General features: G+C 45.4%; 2 protein-coding genes across 4 annotated transcripts in view; one reads left to right on the top strand and one right to left on the bottom strand.

Moving 5' to 3' along the window:
- Positions 1-8,933, top strand: part of bmp1a (bone morphogenetic protein 1a) — a 30,229-nt gene extending 21,296 nt beyond the window's left edge. The window contains exons 8-20 of one of the 2 annotated variants that reach the window (XM_031726956.2): positions 1,070-1,185; positions 1,357-1,459; positions 1,720-1,836; positions 2,186-2,331; positions 2,445-2,640; positions 2,886-3,011; positions 4,059-4,252; positions 4,371-4,551; positions 4,669-4,794; positions 4,980-5,107; positions 5,475-5,688; positions 5,992-6,242; positions 7,558-8,933. In XM_031726956.2, coding sequence (XP_031582816.1) covers positions 1,070-1,185; positions 1,357-1,459; positions 1,720-1,836; positions 2,186-2,331; positions 2,445-2,640; positions 2,886-3,011; positions 4,059-4,252; positions 4,371-4,551; positions 4,669-4,794; positions 4,980-5,107; positions 5,475-5,688; positions 5,992-6,242; positions 7,558-7,692 — 2,033 coding nt within the window. In that variant the 3' untranslated portion in view covers positions 7,693-8,933. The remainder of the gene's footprint in view (positions 1-1,069; positions 1,186-1,356; positions 1,460-1,719; positions 1,837-2,185; positions 2,332-2,444; positions 2,641-2,885; positions 3,012-4,058; positions 4,253-4,370; positions 4,552-4,668; positions 4,795-4,979; positions 5,108-5,474; positions 5,689-5,991; positions 6,243-7,557) is intronic. The other variant, XM_031726957.2, reaches the window with a different exon arrangement.
- Positions 8,723-24,124, bottom strand: disp3 (dispatched RND transporter family member 3). 2 transcript variants are annotated; one of them, XM_031727006.2, is made up of 21 exons: positions 23,284-24,124; positions 18,295-19,296; positions 17,995-18,214; positions 17,776-17,912; positions 17,546-17,680; positions 16,076-16,236; positions 15,747-15,886; positions 15,528-15,619; positions 15,255-15,419; positions 14,750-14,911; positions 14,518-14,664; positions 14,288-14,424; positions 14,024-14,193; positions 13,791-13,921; positions 13,338-13,522; positions 13,095-13,221; positions 12,800-12,945; positions 12,541-12,700; positions 12,316-12,429; positions 12,054-12,226; positions 8,723-11,970 (listed from the first exon to the last, which is right to left on the bottom strand). In XM_031727006.2, the coding sequence occupies exons 2-21, from the start codon at positions 19,286-19,288 to the stop codon at positions 11,614-11,616; spliced, it is 4,053 nt and encodes a 1,350-aa protein (XP_031582866.1). In that variant the 5' UTR covers positions 19,289-19,296; positions 23,284-24,124; the 3' UTR covers positions 8,723-11,613. The 2 variants fall into 2 exon arrangements, with proteins under 2 accessions (XP_031582866.1, XP_039476549.1); XM_039620615.1 differs by lacking the exon at positions 23,284-24,124 and having other exon boundaries at positions 18,295-19,671.
- Between the last annotated feature and the right edge of the window lie 580 nt (positions 24,125-24,704).

Raw genomic sequence — 24,704 nt, 5'->3', positions numbered from 1 at the left:
TTGGTCACCACAGTGGATCATCCAGTGTGGTTTCAGGGCAGAGGTGGAAGTTTTAAATGTATCGGCGTGCATCACTGCAAGTCCTCTGTCTCTTTCATCACGGCAATCGCTGTCTCCTGAGGACGACTGGATGATGTGGCACGCGCTGTGGGGGGATGAGGTAGTGAGTCTCTCCATGTGTTCTTGGAAAAAAACAAAAAATTCTTAAAGAGCCACGGATCTCCCATTCATGCAGCATTCCTAGGAGTGTTTGTCATCCCAAATGTGTGCCTGAGTGTTAGTTAATGGCTCAGGATTGGCAGAGCTCCGCACAAAGCGTTATTACACACAGCTTGACGCTCGGGGCTCGCCGCTTTCTTGCTTTGAACGCAAACAGGCAAGGAGAGTGTTTTCTTAACTCTTACTAAATGAAGCTCAAGGTAAAAAAACAAAAAAACACAAGGGTGATTGTAAATGCTTACACGCCGCTCGAGACGGACAGCTGAAGATGCCAATCTAGCCTTCTATTATTTCTTCGCTGCCTTAATCAAAGGCATCTTTCCCCCAGTTGGCTGGAGCCTCACGCACTCATTCTTCTAGGCTGCATATTGTTTTGGACTCAGTCGTCGCACACTTATTTTTGCCAGTCAGACTAAAGGTTGTTTCTGTTATGTTTTTTTGTTTTTTTCACTGGCAACACGTACATAATGCATCACATCCTCCAGAGGGCCGGGTTATTTATAGTGGGCCAGGTTTATTTTCAGAAGATGCTCAGAGAAAGTGTCTCACACTCTCTTGTTTCCTTTGTGTGATCATCATCTGGAGTAGGTGGGGGAGGGGATGGGTGAGATGAGGGGTTGTGGCTGAATATTATCAGCAGATGTGCCTTTGAACATGAAAGCGCTGCCCTTTACTTCACATTGAGTGTTATAATTCCAGCATCAAGCATCTGTCTCCGCAGCCGCAAGTTTCAGAGGATCTACTTCAGAGCTGTTGTGGGTTTTTTTAGTAGCTTAGGTGATTTCAGACAGAGACCGACTGGCAGAGCATCGGGCCTGATGTGCAGTTGTGCGTTTGTCTCTGTGCACAGGATGTGGAGACAGTCTGCAGGACAGCAGCGGGAATTTCTCCTCTCCTGGATTCCCAAATGGATACTCGGCCTACATGCACTGCATCTGGAGAATATCAGTCACACCGGGGGAAAAGGTACGAGCTTACGGAAAGTGTCAGATTTGATTTGAGCTGCCTTTAAGCAAAGATCACTCGCTCCTTCATGTTGATGCAGTTTATTGGTTTCATCATATTTATCTGAGATTTAGCAATGTGTGACCTTTGCCCCCTGCTGTCCCAGTAATGGGTTTTTATTTTTTTATTAAGATCATTTTGAACTTCACCTCCATGGATTTGTACAGGAGTCACTTGTGTTGGTATGACCATGTGGAGATCAGAGATGGATACTGGAGGAAGGCACCACTTAAAGGTCAGTTTTAACTGAATTCAGAGAGCAGCTAACGAACAACAAACCTCCAGATGTCTCCTGATCAACTTTTGTGTAAGGGGAAAAAAATTAAAAGACATTCAGTTTCAGAAAACCAATGACTGCTGCAAGTGAAAGCTGGGTGCAGTCTTTGGTGGATGCAGTGTGTGAAGTTCTTTAGAGCTCTGGAGACAGATTTCTGTCGGTACTGCAGGTGTTGTGAGGTTCAAATGTTTGATTTTATGTTCTCACCTGTGACCCAGGTCGTTTCTGTGGCGATAAGCTGCCCGAGCCGATCATCTCCACTGACAGCCGCCTGTGGATTGAGTTCCGCAGCAGCAGTAACTGGGTGGGAAAAGGTTTCTCTGCTGTTTATGAAGGTGAGCACTCATTTTCTTCCATGCATGCTGAACGCATGGTCGGATCACACATCCAACAATATGTGTAGAAGCTGTAGCAAAAAAAAAAAAAAACCCTTTTTGGCTCTCCTACTGCTGATGTGTCAGGCATTTTATGCTGCATTAATCAGATTTTGGCCAGGTTTCACATTCAGCTCTATTGTTTGCAGACCGTGCAAAGGGATGATGTATGTGTGTGAGTGTGAAGGCATTCAGTTAATCCCCAATGCATAAATCAGTGAATCAGCAGTGAGCACATTATTTTTCCAAAGGAAAATACTGATGATATAGCAATGAAATAGCTCAGTGTTGTTTTTACTGTCACATGCAGCCATCTGTGGCGGAGAGGTGAAGAAGGACAATGGCCAGATCCAGTCTCCCAACTACCCCGATGACTACAGGCCAAACAAAGTGTGCGTGTGGAAGATTTCTGTCGCTCAGGGCTTCCACGTAGGCCTTACCTTCCAGTCTTTTGAGGTAAGATAACGATGCATTTTTTATGTTTTTAACAGAATAGTGTTCATGCTTTCTTCTGGATTTCATGACTAATTTTTTCCCTTTTTGACACCAAATCTTCCGCTTTTCTTTAGATTGAGAGACACGACAGCTGTGCATATGACTATCTAGAAGTGCGTGATGGGATTTCTGAAAACAGCCCTCTGCTGGGCCGCTTCTGCGGCTATGACAAGCCAGACGACATAAAAACGAGCTCAAACCATCTGTGGATGAAATTTGTTTCAGATGGCTCTGTCAACAAGGCCGGCTTTGCTGCAAACTTCTTCAAAGGTGAACTTTTAAGTGCTGACAACTTCTAGGAGAGAATGTCAACATCTGAATTAAAGCATGTTCCAGCATTCGCTCTGTAGGTCATGACCTTTTTTAATTTTATTTCATATATCCTTGTTCTTCCTGCACCTTTGCGTTCTGTGCGACCCTCTTTGCCTGGCTCTGCTGTTGTTTTGGAGGGTTTTCTCTTGTAAGCCACTGAGCCAGGGGGGCCAGCTAAAAGGGCCATATCTTTGTGTGTTCAGAGATGGATGAGTGCTCCAAGCCGGACAACGGTCGCTGTGAGCAACGCTGTGTCAACACACTAGGCAGCTACAAGTGTGCCTGTGACCCAGGCTATGAGCTGGCTGCTGACAAGCGCAGCTGTGAGGGTAAGTACAGGGAGAAAAGTCACCAGCCCTGCTCACCATGTCATTTACATGCTAAAGCACTTTACACAGTTAGCCACCCAAATACAATAAGTACAGTCAGTCCTACTCCTAACAGCCAGCATTAATAGTGGTGCTGGCCAGGCACGGCCTTTTCTGATTTGTGTTACAACAATGAAAGCTTTATTTTACCTCAAATTATATGTTGTTGTTTAAGACCCAACTGCTAGCACACACAGCTGCACAACATTACCATTTAGTCCCTTTCTGCCTCCACAGGAAGTCAGCCAGCTACCCATCTCTTTGCTGTGTGTACAAATATTTCGCTGATGTTGAGTTAATAGGGCCTGAAATTAAAGACAGACACATTAAAATGAATTAAAAAATGCATATAACTGAATGTAGTTCTCTTATTAATGTGTTAATATTAAAATAATTCATATTAGTAAGGATATACATTCACGTGGTGTATGTGCAATATTTCCACATGAAGCTTGCAAAGAGGTTTTTGGGGTTTTTTTAACACTAACCCCCTGTTATGTTTTAGAAATATTGAAATATTCAATTTCTTGCTTCAGTAAACTTCAGGGTTCAGGCTTTACATGGTTAAGATCATTTTTATATTTTAAACCTGCATAAAAATTGAGTTAAAATGAACCCTGAAACCTGTGTTTTTATAGATATCTGTTAGATATTGGGCACTATTATTATTTCTGGATTTCAACACAGTCCATGTGTCAGCATAGCTTTTTGTTTTACTTGGTAATGACTGACTGAATTAACTAAGAATAGCCAAGTGATCTAATGTGTATCACCAGCTGCTGCTGTTGTGTTGTATACTGCGTTGCTACTACAAAGCTTTGGCAGAAAGGTCAGGCAGTAATCACATTTTTCCGAGGGTTGTTATGTTCAAAGGAAATTTCAGATGGCAGCGTAACATTTGGAACCAATCCTTGAGAAATATACAGTGATATCATGTATTTATTTATTTTTGTGTGCGGACACCTGCACGCGTATCAAGCTGCTTATTTTTCTGTCTTTTGCGTCCAGCTGCTTGTGGAGGTTTCATCACCAAGCTGAACGGTTCGATAACCAGTCCAGGCTGGCCCCGAGAGTACCCCCCAAACAAGAACTGCATCTGGCAGCTGGTTGCCCCCACGCAGTACCGTATCACTCTGCTCTTTGACGTCTTCGAGACTGAGGGCAATGATGTGAGATTTGGGGTTATGTTAAATGAACAATGGGTGGGTTTGTTCTATACTTTTGCTCCTTGTCACTGCGACGCATCTCTCCTTAATCATAGCAAATGAAGCATTTCTGTCCTCCTTGAGTTTCGAATAACAAATAACACGTCCTGTGCAGGTTTGTAAGTACGACTACGTGGAGGTACGCAGCGGGCTGTCGGCCGACTCGAAGCTACACGGGAAGTTCTGTGGGGCAGAGAAACCAGAAGCCATCACTTCGCAGTACAACAACATGCGCATCGAGTTCAAATCCGACAACACGGTGTCCAAAAAGGGATTTAAAGCGCAGTTCTTCTCAGGTTAGTCTTCTGGCAGGGTTCTGCACGGTCTCTGCTTTCACTCACTCAGATCTGCTACCCGTCAAGTCTTCAAATCGAGCAGTCGTCAGCGTTGTTGTGTCCTCTGTGGTCCTGCAGATAAGGACGAGTGCTCCAAGGAGAACGGTGGCTGTCAGCATGAGTGCGTCAACACCTTTGGGAGCTACAGCTGTCAGTGTAGGAGTGGTTTTGTGCTGCATGAGAACAGACACGACTGCAAAGAAGGTATTGCACATAACATTTTTTGTCTTTTGTCTTTTTGAATAGATCTATCTACTCGTCTTCTTCTTAGATTTTGGTGAGAGCAAAAACAGTCTGAGTGCAGTGCTTGAGCCTATTGTAGATTAGCCTGACGCAGAGCTGCGTGTTGACATTTTATCTCTTTCTTTCTTTCTTTTTTTTCCTTGCAGCTGGTTGTGATCACACTGTGAATAGTGTGAGCGGCATTATTACCAGCCCCAACTGGCCAGATAAATACCCCAGCAAAAAGGCATGCACCTGGGCGCTCACCACCACTCCAGGTCACCGCATCAAAATCGTACGTGCCACAACCTTCTGCTTGTCAGTCATTTATTCATTTGTTAGCAGCTTTATCTGCGTAATTGAATTGCTAAATCCGCTGAGGACATCTGTGTTTACTGTGCTCATGTCAGAAACTGTTATGGCCTTCCTAATGATGATGTGTGGCTCCCCCTTCTGTTATTATTTTTGCATTTTTGCCCACTGTGCCACAGATATAGAGTCGGTTATTTGCTGAAGCAATGTCGTGCGTTGATCTTCCGTGTGCCGAGTTAATTAAGTTCTTATCTTCTAGAAATATTACCTTTACTATCTCGCTAAAAGACAAAGGGCTTTAATGTCTAATCCTTATCATTCGAGTTGATCTTCGTCTTCATTTCTAACAGGCCTTCAATGAGATCGACATGGAGGCCCACCTGGAGTGTGCCTATGACCACATTGACATTTACGACGGGCGCGATGGAAAAGCGCAGAAACTGGGTCGTTTCTGTGGGACTAAGAAGCCTCCGCCCATCACATCCAGCGGCAACAAGTTGTTCATTCGCTTCTTCTCTGATAATTCTGTGCAGAAAAAAGGCTTTGAGGCTTCCCATACTGCGGGTGAGAGTTATATTACAGCGTTCAGGTTTTTTTCTGCTAAAAAAAACAGTGTACAGTTTCACATCGGTTTTTGTTATTTTTAACTCAATTAGTCATATCAAACCTCATGAAGGGCTCTAGATGTTCTTCCAGGATTTTTAGGTCACAGTTCACCACCCTGTCTCAAAATGTGATGATTCAGACCATGTTTGAGAATCCTTTTGTAACAGGATGACTGTAGACACAGAAGCACAGCTGGTCCTGATTCCCATCAGCCCACTTCTTTCTGTCTGCAAAAATGCTTAACTCAACTTTTCTGTTCAGAGTGTGGAGGTCAACTAAAGGCGGAAGTCAAAACCAAGGACCTGTTTTCCCATGCCCAGTTTGGAGACAATAACTACCCCGGAGCCTCTGACTGCGAGTGGGTGATTTCGGCGGAGAAAGGCTACGGCGTGGAGCTCATCTTCCAGACTTTTGAGATCGAAGAAGAGGCGGACTGTGGCTATGATTACATGGAGCTCTTCGATGGCCCTGACACAAAGTCTCCACGGCTGGGACGTTACTGTGGCTCAGGGGTAAGAACTTTATCCAATAATTCTCTGAGATTCTTTTCTTGGGTAACTCCTGCTGCAGAGAAGCACCGCGACTGGCCGGATGTAATTATCAGGGAGTTGTTGGAATTATTAATCCTGTCAAAACTGATCCCGTCGTCTGTAATGGGGTGACTTTTCTGACCCGGCCTGGGGATTTTGATTCTGGCTTTAAGCCGGCGGGCTCCTCCTGAGTTTGGGAGTGCTGCTGTGGAGGTGGCTGCAGGTCAACATAGCCGGTCACTCCCTGGGTGTCGCTGGACTCTCTGGCACTTAGTTCCAGCGGTGAAATAATCAGCCGATAGAGAGGCTGCAGCTGGTCTATGAAACAATGAGTCCTGTGGGGAATAGTAACTCGAGTTTCATCAGGTTAGAGAACAGCTTGATTTCATTTACAAGATTTTCTAATAAGCTTTGGCCTCTTATTCACGCCCATTCTTATGAGTCATTCGCTGTAGGGGACGTAACACCCCGAGTTCCTCGGGGAGCAGCTCCTCAATCAAGTTTCCTTTTATAAAACAGGTTGAAATAAACTGACACAGTTCAGTCCAAAGTAGAGTAAAAACTCATTACGGTGTGGGGGAGGTTTACTTTTAGCCCCGAGGCTTTTCTCAGTTAAACAGACTGTTTCTGGGTCTACAATAAAATAGAATGGGCCGCTTTCTTCTTGTTTTAAATCCCTTTCCCAATAAACCAAGACTTACAGGCCGTTGTATTGTGGCGCATTTTCACCGTTATGAATGGCGGCTTTAATCGGCAGTCCGGTGTGTTTACAGTTGGTTGGTCGGGCTTTGACTGCTCTGACGCTGCAGCGCTTGTCTTTGTGACAGCCACGGGGCAGCTGATTCGGCACCTTAACAAACTAATGATTGCTCAAATTGATTTTTTTTTAAATCAATATTCACATGATAATGGTATTCTGACAAACAGTTAGGTCAGATGTTTCATATTTTTGTGCTCACGTAATGCAATTACCTCCTCTTTTTGAAGCATGTGTGTAGCAACATATTATATGGCTCTATTCAGGGAAGAAATGAGCTTTCTGCAGCGGTGCACTTCAATATGAAGCTCAAGCAAAAAACAAATAAAAGAAAAAAAAAAAACAGGAGAAGGCTGCAGAAGGCTAGTCTTGGACCCAGACCCTCACACGGCCCCTGGCTTTTACAGCAGTAGCAGTCAAGAAGCTCTCTGTCAGAGTCACTGATTGGACTTCAGCATGTGTGAAGTCCTTTTAGTTTGAATTGAAGTTCAGGGAAGCAGAAAGCCACAAACGAATCTGTTGTTTTGTCCCTCCTGACAGCCTCCAGAGGAGATCTACTCGGCCGGTGACTCCATTGTGATCAAGTTCCACTCCGACGACACAATCAACAAAAAAGGATTTCACGTCCGCTACACCAGCACCAAGTTCCAGGACACACTGCACTCACGCAAGTGACCAGCGGAGGCCAGAAGGGGCCGTGCAGGGCAAAGGGGCAAACGGAGGGGCCCCCAAGGGAGGCGCCAGCCAGACGCTCGGATCCCTTCGGCCAACAAAATGAATCAGACACGACAGAACAGCCGCAAGACCACCAACCGCACCTCAGCTCCTAGGGGCTCTAGCTCCCCCCACAGACTGTGAGGAGTAAAAGCCATTCTGCAGTACACCTTTTTTTTACCTTTCTATGGTTAGGATTGGGGTGGGAGGGTGGATGTCTGCTTTAGGTGGACAGTAGGGGAAAATGTATTGACCCAATACCCCCAGATATGTTTTTTGTTTGTTTGTTTTTTTTTTAATTGTTTTTCTTCTTCTTTTAAAAAAAAAAAACATGCCGAGAAAGGCACAAAGGAAAACAGTGGATTCTCAGGACCTGTAGGAAGGCGGGCATCAGCTGGACAGATCCCTGCTTTTGTCAGGCCAGCCTGCCACATGCAAGGGGAGGAGAAGAAGAGGAGGAGGCATATGGGGAACATCTCCTGCACTCCTCAGTAAAGGCTCTCTTCTCCTCACTCTCCTCTCATCCCTTTGATTCAAGGATTCCTATCCATAAGAGGATTAAAAGGACTTGACTTGAGATATCGATACTGTATGTCAGTCAAGTGCATGTAATTCCAAGGCAAGGAGGAAAACGGTACCGTGACAACACCAGCATTTGTAATTGGCTTTGTCCTGACAACCAGCGGCAAGATTCTCGTTGTTACCATTAACAAGCAAATGTAGGAATCTGTTATCTTATCAAAGGACTAATAAATGAAATGTGGTCCATATCTTCTGGTTGGTAATTGCTTGCCTGATGATTGGCTATTACTGTACCTCCGTGTATAAAGTAATGTTTGATCTTTCAAAGGGAACGTGTGCTTTTCTCAGCTCGAACCAGTTAGCACTTTACAGTGAATTGTTCCAAAATCATGAGCTTATGGAATTTTGTGAAATGCAATGCCAGTTCACTTGTTTTTAAATGCATTTTATCTCTTATTCTGTTATTATATATATATATATATATATATATTTTTTTTTTTTTTTGTAATTGCTCCATTTAGTTCCTCAGGCATACTTGAACATTGTGTGTGCCCTGTAACATGGGGTAATAAAGATATGACTTATGTTTCAGTGTTGATTTACACGTCTGATGTAAAATAATTTCTCTCCAGAGAAAATGCCTTTTTCTTGGTACAATGAAGTATTTCTCAAGAACCAAATGAGCCTGGGTATTTATTGTCATAGTGATTACATATATAATGTAATGGGGGGAGGTATTTCTGAAGTTAGCCCAAAATTGCCTTCCAATGTATAGCCAATGGTCAGTGTTGAATATACTTTGTTGCTCACTCATTCCTTCTCTTTATTTATTATTCAGCACCATGTTGCATGAGCTTTCTGCGGTCTGACACACTTGTTTGATGACTGACCTTTTATTCATACTGCTAATTGAGCTCAGCTCTGTAAGCCTGTTTTTTTTTTTTTTTAGGCCACTGTAGTTAAATTGTGTTCTGGCAGAGATTACCCAGGACGTGCAAGGAGGAGTAACAGACCAGACGACTTGAATGGTCCCTGTTTGAAGTAAGTTTCTCGAAGAAGCTTTGCAAACACAGGAAAAGAACAAAGTCAAATATAAACAGGCTATCTCTTATTCATATTATCTGTTATTCAGTATTTATAGACGGGAGCTTTTTCATTGCAGACGACAGTAGGAAAGCATTTGCTTTTCCACTTTGCTAAATATTCATTCCTCTACATGTAACATCACTCTCCCTCTGATTATTCCATTACTCTCCTGTTGCTTTTTTTCTTTCCATGAAAATATGAGGAGCAGAGCGATGTTGCTGCACAAAAAAAAACCAACTGCTTGAGTGCCTGACAGTAGGGCCTTTACTTAACAAAAGTACTGCAAATGCATAAATGTGTAACAAGACTGCAGGCTTGGAGAGATCTTTTTACAAACTAAACAAAAAAGTACCATGTAAATTAATAGATATGTGTATTTCTACCCATCTATAGTTATAAGTAGAGATACATCTCAATATTTCTTATTATTTTATATCTCAAGAGCTATTGGAATAAGTAGAGAGAGATTGAGAATAGCATTAGATAGCTAGCTAGATGGGTACTGAGAGAGATATCGATACAGATGAGGTGGAGAGAGAGAGAGAGCTATCGATAAATGAAGGGGTAGAGAGAGAGATATCAATAGATGGTAGACAGAAATAGCTATTGTTGGACATATCAATAGATAGGTAGGTACAGAGAGGGATGTCCATATCAAGCTCGATACATCTACGCACTCTACAAGAAGCACTGCGGTAATAAAAAAAGAAGAAGGAAATGAATGTGAAAGGTACACAGACATTCAAACACTCCTCTCCATTCACAGTAGAAATTAAAGTCTCTCCAGAACAAAAGTCAACGGGTTTTTTTTCCTTCTAATTTTACTCCTATTTGTTCTCATCTTCTTACATCCATTTCCATCACGCTGAGTAGAAAATGCCTCTTTGTGTAGAACAGCGTCTCTTTATTTAATAACCAGCATGAAACATTAATGCAATTCATTGTTTCATCTGACCTCTTTCACATGAGTTATTAACAGCCGCCCAGAGATGCGAAGCAATCTACAGTAGCTCTCCCGGTAATTACGTGACTGTAAGCAAACAGCGACAGGCCGTCATCCCGCCGCTCCGTTACATAACGGTGCAGGAGGAAGAAAAACAAAAAGAAAAGACCCCGAGCTTTTCTGCACCTGTTTTATTTGACATCCACGAGTAACAACACGCACATAAACCAGAATTTACTGCTCCTGCTGCAGTCGGCCCCTCTCCCCCGACCGTTATTATGTTGTGCGGTTTGACAAATGGCCGTCACCTTCACTGCGGGGCAGAGCGGAGCCGCTATTGAGTGCTGCTCTGAATTGTGGGAGAACAGTGCAGGTTACAGTGAGAGGCTGTGAGTGTGGTGGAGGGTACACCTGAGGAGCTGATAAGAGGTCTCTTTTAACCCAATGACAAAAATAGACACCTTGAAGCATTTTGTAACATCTGAGATAAAACGAAGTCACAAGAGAGGAAGGTGACTTGTGCTAAATATTGGCTTTGACAGTTCTTCTAAACGTGTGTGTGTTGGCAGCATCCAAAGCTCAGTTCAGAATGAGTAAGAGCAGCATACGCAGACATTTACATCACCTTACATTACATTTAACATAAAAACAGAGTATAAATTTGGTTTATTGAACTTTTAATCCAGCCACAGTGGGACATCATAAGCTCTGATACAAATGTGGCTGAAAAAAATCACATTCAGTGCAAAATCGAGACAAAGAAAACAAAATAACGAACAAAAAAAAAAAAAACCCAAAGAAACATTCTGATGCTTCACAACATGGCCACGTATCAAAGTGAACCATTAACACTGGTCTTCACGGACATCGCAGCGCTGCACCGTGTCACTGTTCACAAAAGCAGGTCACAGAACAGTCAGCAACTCTTCACAACTCAATAAGTAACACAAATGAAAATTGTGACTCAGCCAGTGTTTCCCAACAATTACTCCATCATCTAGGGCTGAAGATGAAGGGGGGGAAACAAACCAAAAATACAGCTCGTGTGAATCATTGTGTCAGCAAAGAAAGATCAACCTACTATTATGAGTCACATATTCAGTTACACTAGATTTTAAAAAGAGACACCCAGAGTGAGGATTTTTCCCCTCTATACTTAACAATTGATCAATACAAGTGAAAACAAAGAAAAAAAACCTGATAACTCTGACATCTTTGTGCTGTAAAGTATGTGACCGTGTACTGAGCCGTTGTTCCACAAACATGGAAAAAAGAAAATAGTTCTCACAGGTTGCATACAGAGGAACGCCTCTGTGTGACATCAGTAGTGTTTATGTGGCGAGTGACTGCCAGGCCATGGCACCCAGCTGTCCCCCGACCCACCACAGAGCTGCTCCCAAAGAGGCGGCTGCCATCACAGCCAGGCTGGCCTTGAGTACAGCGCCTGGGTGTCTGCTGAAGCGGGCCGGGGCCACGCAGGCCAACGTGGCCACAGTCACGGTCAGGGTGAACAAAATGGAGACGGCCGTGTTAATGGCCACAATCTGGCCGAACTTGGCGAAAGGCACAATGACACAAAAGAAGAGAGGGACTGTGGAGATCGCTGTGGTGACAGCGCTGGACACTATGGCAACACCCACATGGTTCACTGCCTCCAGAGTCCGCCTCTGCCTCTCGGCCTGAGGCTCCTGCGAATAAAACAGAGATTTAAAAAGTGCAGACTCTGAAAAAAACACACTGTGGTCATTTTTAAATTAGAATAGTCACGTACCAAGTTATGAGAAGGCATAGAAGGTGTGGTCTCCCCAGCCAGAAGGTATCCCTCCACCAGGTGTAGACAGTAATCCACTGAGGATCCAACAAGTATTGACAGAGAAATTGCCTCCACTGCTCCCATCTCCCATCCCAGCCAATACATGAGCGCCACTACCAGACAGATCACCCCTGTTCAAGACCAAAAACATGAGGGAAATGCACTCTTGGTTATCTGAAAACATCACTTTCAAATGCAAATATGTTAGTGCGGCTCTTACCGAGAATGGTTACGAGCACGGGCAGCAGCAGCAGAGGATGTGCGGTAAACACAGACACAGCTGCCACGCAGATGGCCAGAGACAGCAGCAGACTCCAGAGGGCACTCTCCACACCTACAACAGGACCAGAGGGCAGCACTTTCAGCATTTTAATCTGTCTCCAGTTTTAGAAAAGGAAAAAACAAACACTGCATCTCTTTGACATCTGCTCCACCTCTCACTTGCCTATGATTTCCATGAAGATCTGCTTCCAGTGCTCACAAGTCTGAAAGCCTCTTTGCAGAGAAGAGGTCTGCGGGAGAGTTGCGAGCTGCTCCTGGATGAAGTTCTCCCACTGAAGGAAATCGGAATACGTCTGAAATGAGGATTTTCCCTTGTATGTGGTCTTACAAGGGAGGAGGAGGAAGAGAGAGAGAGAGAATTAAGGGGTTGCGGCAACTCTGAAACCGACGGCGGTTTGTCGCATAGAGATGAAGAGACTTACAGATTCGAAGGCCATGGACAGCCAGCGGACCTTCCCCCCATGCATTCCCACCGCTCCATGGGACAGCTGCCCTGGGAGCAGGTTGGGTTCAGGGAGAGAGTGGCACTCGGGATGAAGAAGAGGCAGAATGGAAGATAGCTTGTTGCCTGTGAGGAACAACAGACTTTTCAGGCTGCTTGCTGTCAAATCAAAAGGCCTAACCTTGCTGATTTGACTTTATATTACTTTTTTGTGCCACAAAAAACCCCACATTTGAAAAGTTACTTTCCCTTCCCATCAGATAAGCAAATGTTACCTGACGGCAAGCACTGTGCTCCTCCCGGCTTCACGAGCTGTGTGTTTGCACTAACAGCTTTGCAGATTTTGCACAGATGCCCCATCTCCTGGAAAATATCAAAGTCTGGATCCAGTATAATGCTGCCCTTTGGAGAGAATCAAAGAACAAATTTACACATGGTGAGAAAGTCATTTTAAAATCCTGTGCGGCATTCCTCCAGTTGACAGTTTAAAATGCATGTGGCGCAGGTGTGACCATCACCATATCTCCAATCACGTGGTTGTCCCTGCGTTCGGTTCGGTTCACTCCCAGGATCCCGAACACAAGGAAAACCATGGCTCCGGTGTCAACCAGAGGACGCACCGCCGGGTGGCCACACACACCGCCGCTGCAAGGATTGAAGCCAAACGTTTTGGATGGATTCGTTTTGGCAGCAGATGAGGGATCTTTGAAAATAGAAGCAGAGAAAACCCTTTCAACCACGTTTATTTATACAGGGCAAAAATATCTGCATAACTGGTGTACTGTGAAAAAACCCTCCAGAGGATTCACTTTAAGAAGAGAAGTCACATCAGTGCGTTTTCTCTGTATTTAAGACTCAGCTAAATGACAGGAAAAAGACATTTGTGCAGCGTGACTCATGCGGAGTGAGAACTGTTTTCCTGATGCTAACAAACAGTCTTTATGTTTATCACGAGGCGCTTGCTCGCTCACCGCTGGGAAAAGGCGTATAAAAGCTTCCCCGTGAAGGTCCATCAGGCCCAGAGCTGATGCCACAGCCTGGCGGGTTGACACACACACGGCTGGGATGAGGTCTCAGGCGGCACTGAGCAAAGTACAGCTTCCTAAAGGGAAAAAGCAGAGCTGAAAAATGACAGATTTCCCCACTAAAACAACCCGACAGCCTGTCTCAGTCTCTGTTTTACATTCTTCCTTTGTGCCTTCACCTGCTGTGCTGCTGGGGAGATGATGCTACATAAAAGGAAAAATCTGGCGTCCAGCCATGACGAGGATCACACGAGCCGGACGTGATCATCCAGCTGTCGTACGGGAGGTATACGTGGGAAACACACACTGTCATTCTGGCGGTGTAATTGCCATGGGGCTGATTAAAAGCCTATTCAAATAAAACAAGATTAGTTGTAAGCTGCTTTAGTGGGACTCGAATTATTACCAATATAATCAGGTTGACTTTTTTCCTGCTCTCACACCTGGAATGATGACACCTCCTCACGCTCTGTGCTGCACATCTTCCATGGGGACGGGATGCTGGTGTTAAGGGAGAAGCGGTAAATGGTCGTAGAGGCTCCGTGGTCTAACTTTGATACATACACTGTCACAAGAGGGCCTAGAAAACGGTACAAAGGTCAGGATTTTAAAGACAGGAAAAGGGGCTTAAATGAGTAGAGGAGTGGGGTTTTTTTATGTGCTGGATTTTTACCTGTTTGGTTAGCGAGTGAGTTCTGTTTCACTTCACTCGGAGCAGCAGCGGGAGTTGTCCTGCTCGGCCTCTGCTGATGTGTAGAATACAAAAATGCAGACGAGGGAGCGTGGGTGGGCAGTGGGTGGGGTTTTTCCATGAACACACCTGCAGGACACAACATGCATTTTTTTTTTCTTTTGATATTCGTTCCAGATGTAAGAGGTTAACCGAGTTGTGCTTCCACTCTTACCTGAGCACATGGGACAGGAGATGCCTTGGCCGCTGAGGTTGCTCCGCAGAGCCAGCAGACTCTGGAGGTTTGTATCTTGGCGGAAAAGAAGGGGAGCGTGAGTGGCCGGCCTCAGGAGACAACAGAAGGCAGCTGAGAAGACCAGAACCAAGAGAAAGACACCTGGGCCAGAAGGGAGATGATAACAAACAATGACAGAAAGGAGGGTTTGATAGAACGGTTGTGGGACAGATCAGCAATGAGGATCAATTACAGTCACTCCCAAAGAGTGTGGATGAATCCTTCATGAGAATGCTTTGCACTTACTCTGACAGGTAGAATCCCCTCAGGGCAAACAGAGATTACAGAATTTCTTCAATAGTTCTTACTTAAGCCTGAGGTGACTCTCACATCTAAACCAAACATTAAGAGCTCTGCACACAATATCTTAGAAGCCCCAACCGCTGAGTTTTGGGATATAAATTGATGTTGTCTTTGCGAGTTCTGAGTTAAGATTAAATCTCACCTAGAACAGTTTTCCGTCGCTCCACAACCGGCTCAGCCACTAAGTGCTTCAAGGCCCACTGGAGATTGGTGCTCACCACACCCACGTGCCGCTGCCCCGGAGGGGACAGAGGTGTCTCGACCGACAGGGACAGGATGGCCGCATCCCCGTCTGTGTCGCAGAAGCCTGGCAGAGACGAAGGAAAAGAGCCTCAGAGGTGCCCCGAGAGACACATTTTTACAACCAATCCTCCTGCCAGCCTCCATTCCGATGCTAGGCAGATAATAATCTCACCTGGCTCCATTTCCACTGACAGAAGAGCCACATCATCATCCTCATCTGACAAAGGGCTGTGGTTCGCCGACAGGCCCGAAAACAGCTTCCAGCTTCGCGGGGTGGAGAGTTTAGGGGGAGAGAGGGAGAGAGACAGCTGAGGGGGATTACATCTGGGTGGGTGTCACGCAGCACGCACAAGCTACATCTCGCACAAAAAGTAAGGAAGCAAAAGCTTACCAGCTCAACCAGGCATGTTCACGAGGCTCCACAAACTGTGTCCAGATACAAAGGGCGGCTGGCATCAGGACAGACACCCAAAGCCAGCAGCAGCTGACGATGAGAGCCATGAATAGGCCGAAGTCATGCACGGCTGGGATCTGAGTGTCAGGTGAACAAAGCGCAGTGTGAAGGACCTTGAAACATTCAATTTGTGCTTATCGTGGGAAAAATGGTTGTCTGCTGAGAGAGGCACTTCTATTCACCCACTGCAGGGGAGTCATTTATAGGCCCTGTACATGTCCTATTAGCTGCTGTTATTTTCTTTTCTTTCTCTATTCCATAATTACCTGAGAGAAGGTGTTAGCGGCATAAGCGGCCGCAGTCGTGAAGGAGGTCAGAAATGTCGCTCGGCCAGCTGTTTTAATCGTGTAGATCATTCGCTGCTGCGGCTGATGCAAATGAGAAGCCTGTCTGAAAGTGCTGATGAACACAAACACATCATCCACCCCTGAGAGATGAAGGGTAGACAAAAGGAGGACTTCTTAGCACAACTCATGACAAAGAGTTGTAGTTTTCCTCATTTCAAAGCAATGTCTCCGCGTAGTATTTACATACAGCTGAGAGTTAAAAAATAAAAAGGACACTAAGTTTGCATCTTGTGCGTGAAATCAGCTAAAGCCTGCAGCTTGTTAGTTTAGCGTGAAAAGCCTGGAAATGGGAGCTAGATGGGGACCTAGGAGAGGCAGAGAAATACAGTGAATTTTCACAGCGAAGTCAGTCATTAACACTTATACGTTGTATAATTACTCTGCACACAACACAGCTTTACTACAGCATGTCATATGGAGGGGATTATGGTTTTATGGGGGATTTTGCCATTTGCTTAACTGGTGACAAGACTCCATTGAGTCACTAGAAGTAGTAATTAAATCCCCTGTAAAAGTACAAGGTGGCACTTTTACATTTTAATGAGCTTTAGTGGTTCTGAGAGGCAGTTTTTTTAAAACTTTAGACCCAGCCAGCCAGTGAGTTTCAAAGTGTTATGGCTAGATGACTGGCCAGAGCATCTCCAAAACTGCAGCTCTCGTGGGGTGCTCCCGGTCTGCAGTGCTCAGTATCTATCAAAAATGGTCCAAGAAACAGTGGTGAACCAGCAACAGGGTCATGGACAGCCATGGTTCAATGATGAACATGAGGAGCGAACGCTGCCCCGTGTGGTTCGATCCAGCAGAGAAGCTACTGCAGCTCAAATTGCTCTAAAAGCTTAATGGTGGCTCTGATAGAAAGGTGTCAAAATACACAGTGCATTGCAGTTTGTTGCAAATGGGGCTGCATAGCCACAGACCAGTCAGGGTGCCCATGCTGACTCCTGCAGACCATGTACATCCTTTCATGGAAACGGCATTCCCTAATGGCTGTGGCCTCTTTCAGCAGGATAATGCATCATGCCACAAAGCAAAAGTGGATCAGGAATGGTTTGAGGAACAAAAACATGATTTTGAGGTGTTGACCTGGCTTCCAAAGCCCCCAGATTTCAATCCAATCAAGCATCTGTCCAATGTGCTGGTGAAACAAGTCCAATCCATGGAGGCTCCACAGCACAACTTACAGAGTTGCTGCTAACATCATGGTCTAGAGGAGTCCATGCCTCGCTGGGTCAGGGCTTTTTTGGCATCAAAAGGGGGACCAACACAATATTAGGCAGGTGGTCATAATGTTATGGCTGTTCAGTGTATTTTACAAACCCTAAAGTGGCATCAGTCTTCGTAAACACAAAGTGTTTTACAAAATGTCAAACTATTGCTTAAACGACTTACCGATACCGATAATAACAAACGCTGCAACTCCGTTGAGAATGCCCAGGTACCTCACGCCAAACACGACGTGGTATAAGAAAAGAGCCATCAGGCAGCTCAGTCCGATGCTAGCGAGTCCAAAGAAAGTCAAAAAGACTGTGCAGAGACAAAAGAAGCTTGTAAATATTTCTGCGCCTTCAAACAGAAACATGTACACACACCGATGTAAGTGAAATACGGGGATACTGTACCAGAAAAGGAGGTAAGGACGTAGACAAGCACAGTAATACAGGCTCCGCTGACCACAGCCAGCATCATGTCATTGTGGAAGGTGTGTCTCACCTCGTCATCAAACAGCTCTGTCCCCCCATATAGCACCTTTACCTGACTGGAACAGGTCACACAGACAAAACAACTTTGAGTGTTTGCAATAGCATTCAATACCTGTGAATACGAGAGTTTTTCCTGACCTGGTAGACTGCTTGGCCAGGATGTCTGCATATTGGACCACAAAGTTTTTGAAGCGTGTTCTCTGCTCATCTGCTCGGTCCTGCAGGGAGTAGTAGGATGGCAGAGGAGCTCCGAAGTGGATCTCACTGCGTAACAGGGATGAGGACAGATGCTCCGGGGACAGACTCTCATCCACGTACCAGTAAAACTGCGGGTGGGTAATGGCCAGGCTCAGAGAACCTGCACATGAGGAGAATCAGCAAAGTTAAGTTGGGATTCCTCAAGGAGTCATTTAAGCTTGAACTGGAATTTCAACCTGCCTTTAATATCAGCCAAGTCTGGGCCCATGCCATCATAGTAGATCTTGCCTCCTCTTTCACTGGGGTAGAGGTATGACAGGAGGGAGCTGGGTGGGGAGCAGTAGGACGGCCCCAGTGGCAGATCCCTCAGTAACTCCAGAGGCTTCCAGCAGAACTGATGAAACTGTGGGTGCTGCATGAGCAGCCGCTCAACTTGGTGTATCGTCTGCAGGCGCTCTGGAGTGAAGATGTTGCGCTCGCCTTTGCCTTGAGCCACAAACACCAGCTCAATCCTCCACAGAGCCTGGCTCTGTAAGTAATAATTGGGAACAAATCTGCGCTTCCTAATGAGGGAAAAAGTTGAATTTCCATGCCCTAATCTCGCCTCTTCCTCCTCTTTTCCTGGATTTATGCTTTCATGCGTCCCCGTTTCCCCCTGACCCAGATGAGGCGCTGTCCTTTCATCTCTGCTTGCTGCAGCTCCTCTCTTCTGATGATCGCTGGCTTGTAAAGGGTCCCTTTGAGGAGCGGAGGACCCCGTGTCCTCATTATCCATCTTATTGAACACTCCCTTCCTGCCAAGCTTTTCCAGCAGAAGCTCTCGCAGCGCCTCAGACTCCATGTTATCTATGTCTCGCCTGCGTCTGTCCCACGACCCCAGCTGAGTCTTTACGGCGATGGCGAGGGCGTCAAAACGTTCAGCTGAGAAGTGGCTGTGAACCTCAAAGGCACTGTAGGAGAGGTCTATGTCCAGAGGAGGGCAGTAGAGCAGCATGTAGGCAAAGAGGGCACATGGCAGCAGGACAGCTGCCCCTAAAACCGCCCCACTGGCCCAGGGTTGCGTGTAAACCCACCCCACTACCTTCCACAGTCCACAAACCCCAGCATCCCCTGAAGAACAGCTCTGCTCTGCGGCGTGTGCTGCTCCATCATCTTCCTCCAGCTCCTCCTCCTCTTCCTCTTCTCCACCACCCCAGCTGGTGTGAAACAGCAACGGCTCATCATCCACATCCATTGCGGCACCTGTCAGGGACACATAAGACCACTTGATCATCACTCATTTAACGTCATGGCTCTTCTCCACTTGGTCAAGTGAACATGAGCACAGCTGCGACAGAATGGGGGACAAGGCAACTTTGAAAGTTGCGCTCAGAAAGCAAGGACACGAGCGAATTAAGTCTATCCTGAAGCAGCTGGCGACAAAGGCCGTCCACTGGCAGCTCGCATGGAGAAAATTGAGCGAGGGGGACCTTTTTTCCCTTCTTGTTCTTCCCCTCAAGGGCTCGTAATAGAAAATGGCTGGCTGAGTCCTGCTTTAAGATGCTGATCACAAGGGCTTGGGGTGAGACAGGCTAAAAAGCTGTGATTTAACTCTTTTCTCTGCCCATGCAAGCCATTATCACCCGGAGAGCGTCTACTAGTGGGTTTCTACATATGACCAGTCGATGCAGTTGTTTCCACCCTGCACCAAATTAAATCATCTCACTTGTCTAATTAGTGACAAGAAGAGTGAGCGGGGTATAAAGAGTTTATCTCCAGCGATGGGCAGCCTTCGACTAATCGCGTCAATAGGTGTCACTTTTTGTCCCCCACCCCTACTCTTCTTTTCTCTCAGGCAAGACATTGCAGACAGTTTGCATTCAAGTGGCAGTGAGCCTGCTAACTGCAGCAATTTATCTATTCTCTTTAGAACGATGCTTTAAGGTCAGCCAGGTAAGACATTGAATCATGATTATGTGTAAAAGATAGCTGTAGTCAGCTTTCCAGCTAGAGTGAAAAATCCATCATAAAAAAAAGAGTAATTTACAAATGACACGGTTTAATCGATATTTGCAAAAAAGATTCCTCCCGTTGGAGAGCAGGGAAGAAAGACTGTTGAGAGGCAAACCCTTAAGGTGCAAAATGAACTGTAGGCGTGCTGATTTATGGGACAGTTTGTGCTCTTACATCTAAATGTAGTTGATTTCACGGTGGCATTAAAGGGAGTGCTCCACTCGGAACAGCCAGCCTCCTTGTGCGGCCACCGTGCAACAGTCAGACTCCGGCTCACAGACTGGGGGATGCATTTAACGGGCACATCATTAAAATCCTTTACCCTCCAGTTCCTCGCCCTTTGAGAGAAACACTTTTGATGTTCTCAAACATCCACCGTGGTTTTACGCTGGATTTTACATTCAATAGATCTTAAAACCTGCGAAGTTGAAAGCAAGAGCTCCGCCCTGCATTTCACGTTCTTAGAAAAAAGGCCAAATTTGGGACTTCTTTTAAAAATGGACAACGCTTTGTTTTATTAAGCACCATGTCATCCAAGTGCACGGACAAGGGCACCGCTGCCCCTTTTAATGGGAGTGCAGATGGGGCACGCGGTGTGAATGTGAACTTCCCGCACCTTTAGAGGATAAACGCATTAATGGTGTTTGTTTGGTAGCTTTTTTTAAAAGACAAAAGCTCAGGATGCATCATTAAACAAAAAGAAAACCATCTTATCATTCTTTTCAGTGGCTTTTTCTCTTAAACAACACAGACATATATTTTAAAAATAACAAGGAAAAAATAATTTGTTCCAAATTGCTGGTGTAATTTCAACTTATTATGACTCGTTATCTGCAGCCATCATGGGCTATTATTCCATAATGAGTCCTATTATGTTGTTTTCCTCTAATGCTGACTTTTCCTCGTCAAATGCGCTTTCGGTCCAAGCGTCACTATTTTGCATTGGAAAGCACGAAGAACTAAACTCGATATGATTCTGTACTTGGGGGGTAAATGAAATTGAATACAGCTACTAATTTTGGCAATTAGATTTTGGTAATCCTCTCTGCCCCCCCAGCCCTCCCCTCTCAAGCATGTTTTGGTCGTGATGCTCTCAGCAGCAGATGAGAGGAGGCACGCAGAGAAGTGCAGAAATATCATGCAAAGAGTGGGAAAGGGAGAGAAGAGAGGAGAGAAAAACGGGGAAGTGGTTGAAGAGACGGCGCAGCCATCAGACATCAAACAAACCGTGGGCTCCTTGGAAATCTGTCAAAAAGAAATTTCTGCTATTTAATAATTATTTCGGGGGGACAGCTGAAAAACAGGACTACAGGTGCATCTTAGGGCCCGCTTCGACATAAAAAAAAAGCCTCACAAGCCGAGCAGATTTCAAACTCTGAGGCTGTATGAATGAATTAGGAGAGTGAGGCAGGCTCAGTGCAAGCTCTGCCTGCTTTTTATGATCCCCTCTACTGTCTACATGTGCCTTGCAGCGGCGTGCAGGTACAGTGAGGGAGAGATAACTACCCACGGCCTGGGGGACGCATCCTTTCGTCTCTTCGTGATGAGTCTGGCACTCCTTCGCATCCAGGAACATTGCGCCTCGTGTACAATAATTATGAGTGGAGTACAGCTGCAAAGCACTGCGAGCGGTACGCAGCCTGGTATAACTAATGTGTTTACAAGCTGCCAGAACTGTTCAACGTCGCTATTTTTCTGAAAAAATTAGAAGAGAGCTGTCGATTTATACCACACCGGCGCAGGTGTGGATTAAAAAAAAAAAAAAAAAAAAAAAAAGAATAAGCTGGCATCGTGCTTTAAGTGTATGCTGGTATAAAAGCAGTCTGCCATATGGCTGAGTGTATATTAAAGCTGCGTCGCTCTTAAAGGAGAGGCGGTGGTTTTCTGTCTGTAATGCAGTTACATTCTGACAAATGAGACAGGTGAATGTACCAGGAGGCCTGGAGTGAAGTTGCACGTGCTGGGCTTTCAGGTGTAAAATTGTGTTAATTGTCTGAAAAATGAATTTTTGATGCCTTTGACATCCCGCTTGCGTTCAGGCTCACGTGGGAACTTTGTAGCGTTTACATTTTCTTTTCCCAACAAGTGATGTTTGTGCTGTACCTGCCAGCTCGTTGGAAGCACAGCAGGTGCAGGTGATGGACAGATCTGTCTCGTATGTCATGTTCAGCGAGTTGAGAGCATCCAGGATAATGAACTGGAAAAACCTCACTCGACCGCGTTCTAATGTACGCACGGCCTCTCCCGTAAAAACACAGATAAGCTCAGTGTCGGTGTTATTACCCTCCTTTACATCTCTGGGTGATGTGAAGCCGGCGAGGTGTGCGCTCCGAGCGATCCCCAGCTTGCTGTGAGCCTGAACCCTTCACATATCATCATTACTCTCAACATCTCTCTCAGCACTCTGTTTGCCCTCAATCTCTTGCCCTTTTCTTTCCATCAGTCTCGCTGCCTTTTTTTTTACCCCCACATCTTCTCTATCCTGTCCACAAAGGTGAGAGATTTGTAACCTTCATTACTGATAGCAGGTAAATCCCCCCCCCACACACACACACACCCCTCCACCTTCCTCAGTTTATCTCCTCTTCATCTCATCCAATATGGATATCGCATGCTGCCTGCTGACCCACACACATTGAGCTTGGTGTAGGCTCAGCCAGCATAGCACCTCATTTAAAGGGGCATTGATTTCACCACTATTGCTTTATGAATATATTCCTTATGCATGAGCATTCAGCAGTGTGTTTATGGCAGATGTGCCTTCAATTCTATACACGCTCTCAATCTGTGCTTCAAATCAAACTCTCAAGGTCCATCTGCACCCAGCAGAGATGTTCGTTTTCTTATTGTCTTTGAATTCCTGCTCAAACTGAAGGCAAAGCGCAAAGCTCTGTGCATACAGTGTGAGGCATCCAGGGGATCTAAAATTCAATTTCTCTCCCTCCCCTGAATGAAACTGAACACCAAAGCCTAATACTACAATGGAGGTAGGTTTTTTTTCTCTATCTTGGCAGCATAAAAAGACATAGTTAACAGTATGAAACCAATTTCATTCAACTTTCTAAAACAATTAGTACACTTTATCTTTTATTTTCTAGATGAACAGCTTAAATGGTCTGCCTTCAGCAATCAGCATCTCATATTCACATTTAATTTAAAGAAAAAAAAAGATCAGACAAAAACAAAAAGCGATCCCATCAAAGCGAAAGAAATCTGCAACACAGGGGAGAGACTTACCTGAGGCTGATGAAACAAAAATTACAGGTGGGGCGATCAGGCCTGTTTGGTCCACTTGTAATGTGCTGAACTTGTGCTCTGCAATTTCATCTGCTCCACGCACTCATGTGGGGGGGAGAGAAATGATCAGTTAGTGTTTTAATGTCATAGTTAATAACTCATCAAGAGGCACACTGAGGGAGCCCTCAGCAGAGAAACCCACACAAAAACAAATCCACTATCCTCCCCTCACTCTGCAAGAATCCTCTAACCCCGGCAGTTCATAATGTGTTGTTTTCCTCTCCTTTTATGCTCCCCAGTCCTTTCTCTCCCTCCCCTCCTTTCTTACCCGGTTGTCGAGGCGACAGAGTCAGTGAGAGACATTTCTTCCCAGAAGCTCCTCTCTCTCTCTCCCATGGCTTTGTTCAGCCTGCTCTGCTGACTGGCTCAAGAGTGTATGAGACACGAGGAGGGAAACGCAGCTCGAAAACCTCTGCGCACCTCCCGCGTCAGGCTGGTGAGCCTGCGGGGATTTTTATACCACTGCAAAAATGTCACCGGGAAAAAATTCAAGCATCAGTCAGCTTGTTACGGGTGACCCAAAGGATGCAGTTGTCACGGTACCGCAGCCAAGCCCCCTCCCATCACGTCAGAGTTGGTATGGTCTAGTCTAGTCTCAGTTGGTGGGGAGGTGGGGTGTGCTATAAGAGGGCAATAAGAATAACTGGTTACAGTGGGAGACAAAGTGCAGGCAATTTAAAATAATCACCTGAGAAAAAGAGTTTATTAGTTATTGCTTCATTTTCATTCTTCAGCGCCGACCGAGTGAGTGAAGCTGCTCAGCCTGCTGTCCTCTGTTGTAAATGGTTTGACTGCTGTGTTATACGGCATCTCTAATATTTGGTGGGGGCTGTAAATTCAGCACCGATCTCAACTGTCATGTTTGCCTTGCTGTGCCAGTATTGCACTCTCCCGGACTGTAGTGCCCTCGCTCGCTCTCATCCAACATTAATGACCAGCACTCTCCTCACACCGCTACGTTCAACTCATCCATCACCTCGCTCCTCAACCCCTGTTCGTGTTTAACTTGGATTGCCTTGACATCAAAAGGTGATAATCCATCATCTAAATGAGAGCAGATAACTGTAGTGAAATTTCACTCTTTCTGCGGCATCGTGGAGTCAAACAGAGAGAGAAGAGAGGTTTGAAAATGGGAAAGAGTGCGCGAGTGCTGAAATCCTGGAGGACACTTCATAGCTGCGCACTGTTTTCATCATGCTGGTGTAACTGTGACAGAGCCATCTGTAAGAAAGACTTTTTCAGTCGCACGAGATCAATAAAGTGAAGAAGAGGAGTGAGTCCAATCACATCTACTGCTAGAGCACTGTGGGGGACAAACAACCAAAAAAAACCCCAAACACATCTTACGAAAACTGCTGGAG

The sequence above is a fragment of the Oreochromis aureus genome, linkage group 12 (genome assembly GCF_013358895.1).
Source record: "Oreochromis aureus strain Israel breed Guangdong linkage group 12, ZZ_aureus, whole genome shotgun sequence".
In the NCBI taxonomy this organism is placed as follows: Eukaryota; Metazoa; Chordata; class Actinopteri; order Cichliformes; family Cichlidae; genus Oreochromis; species Oreochromis aureus.
This window is presented reverse-complemented; position numbering and strand designations above follow the sequence as displayed.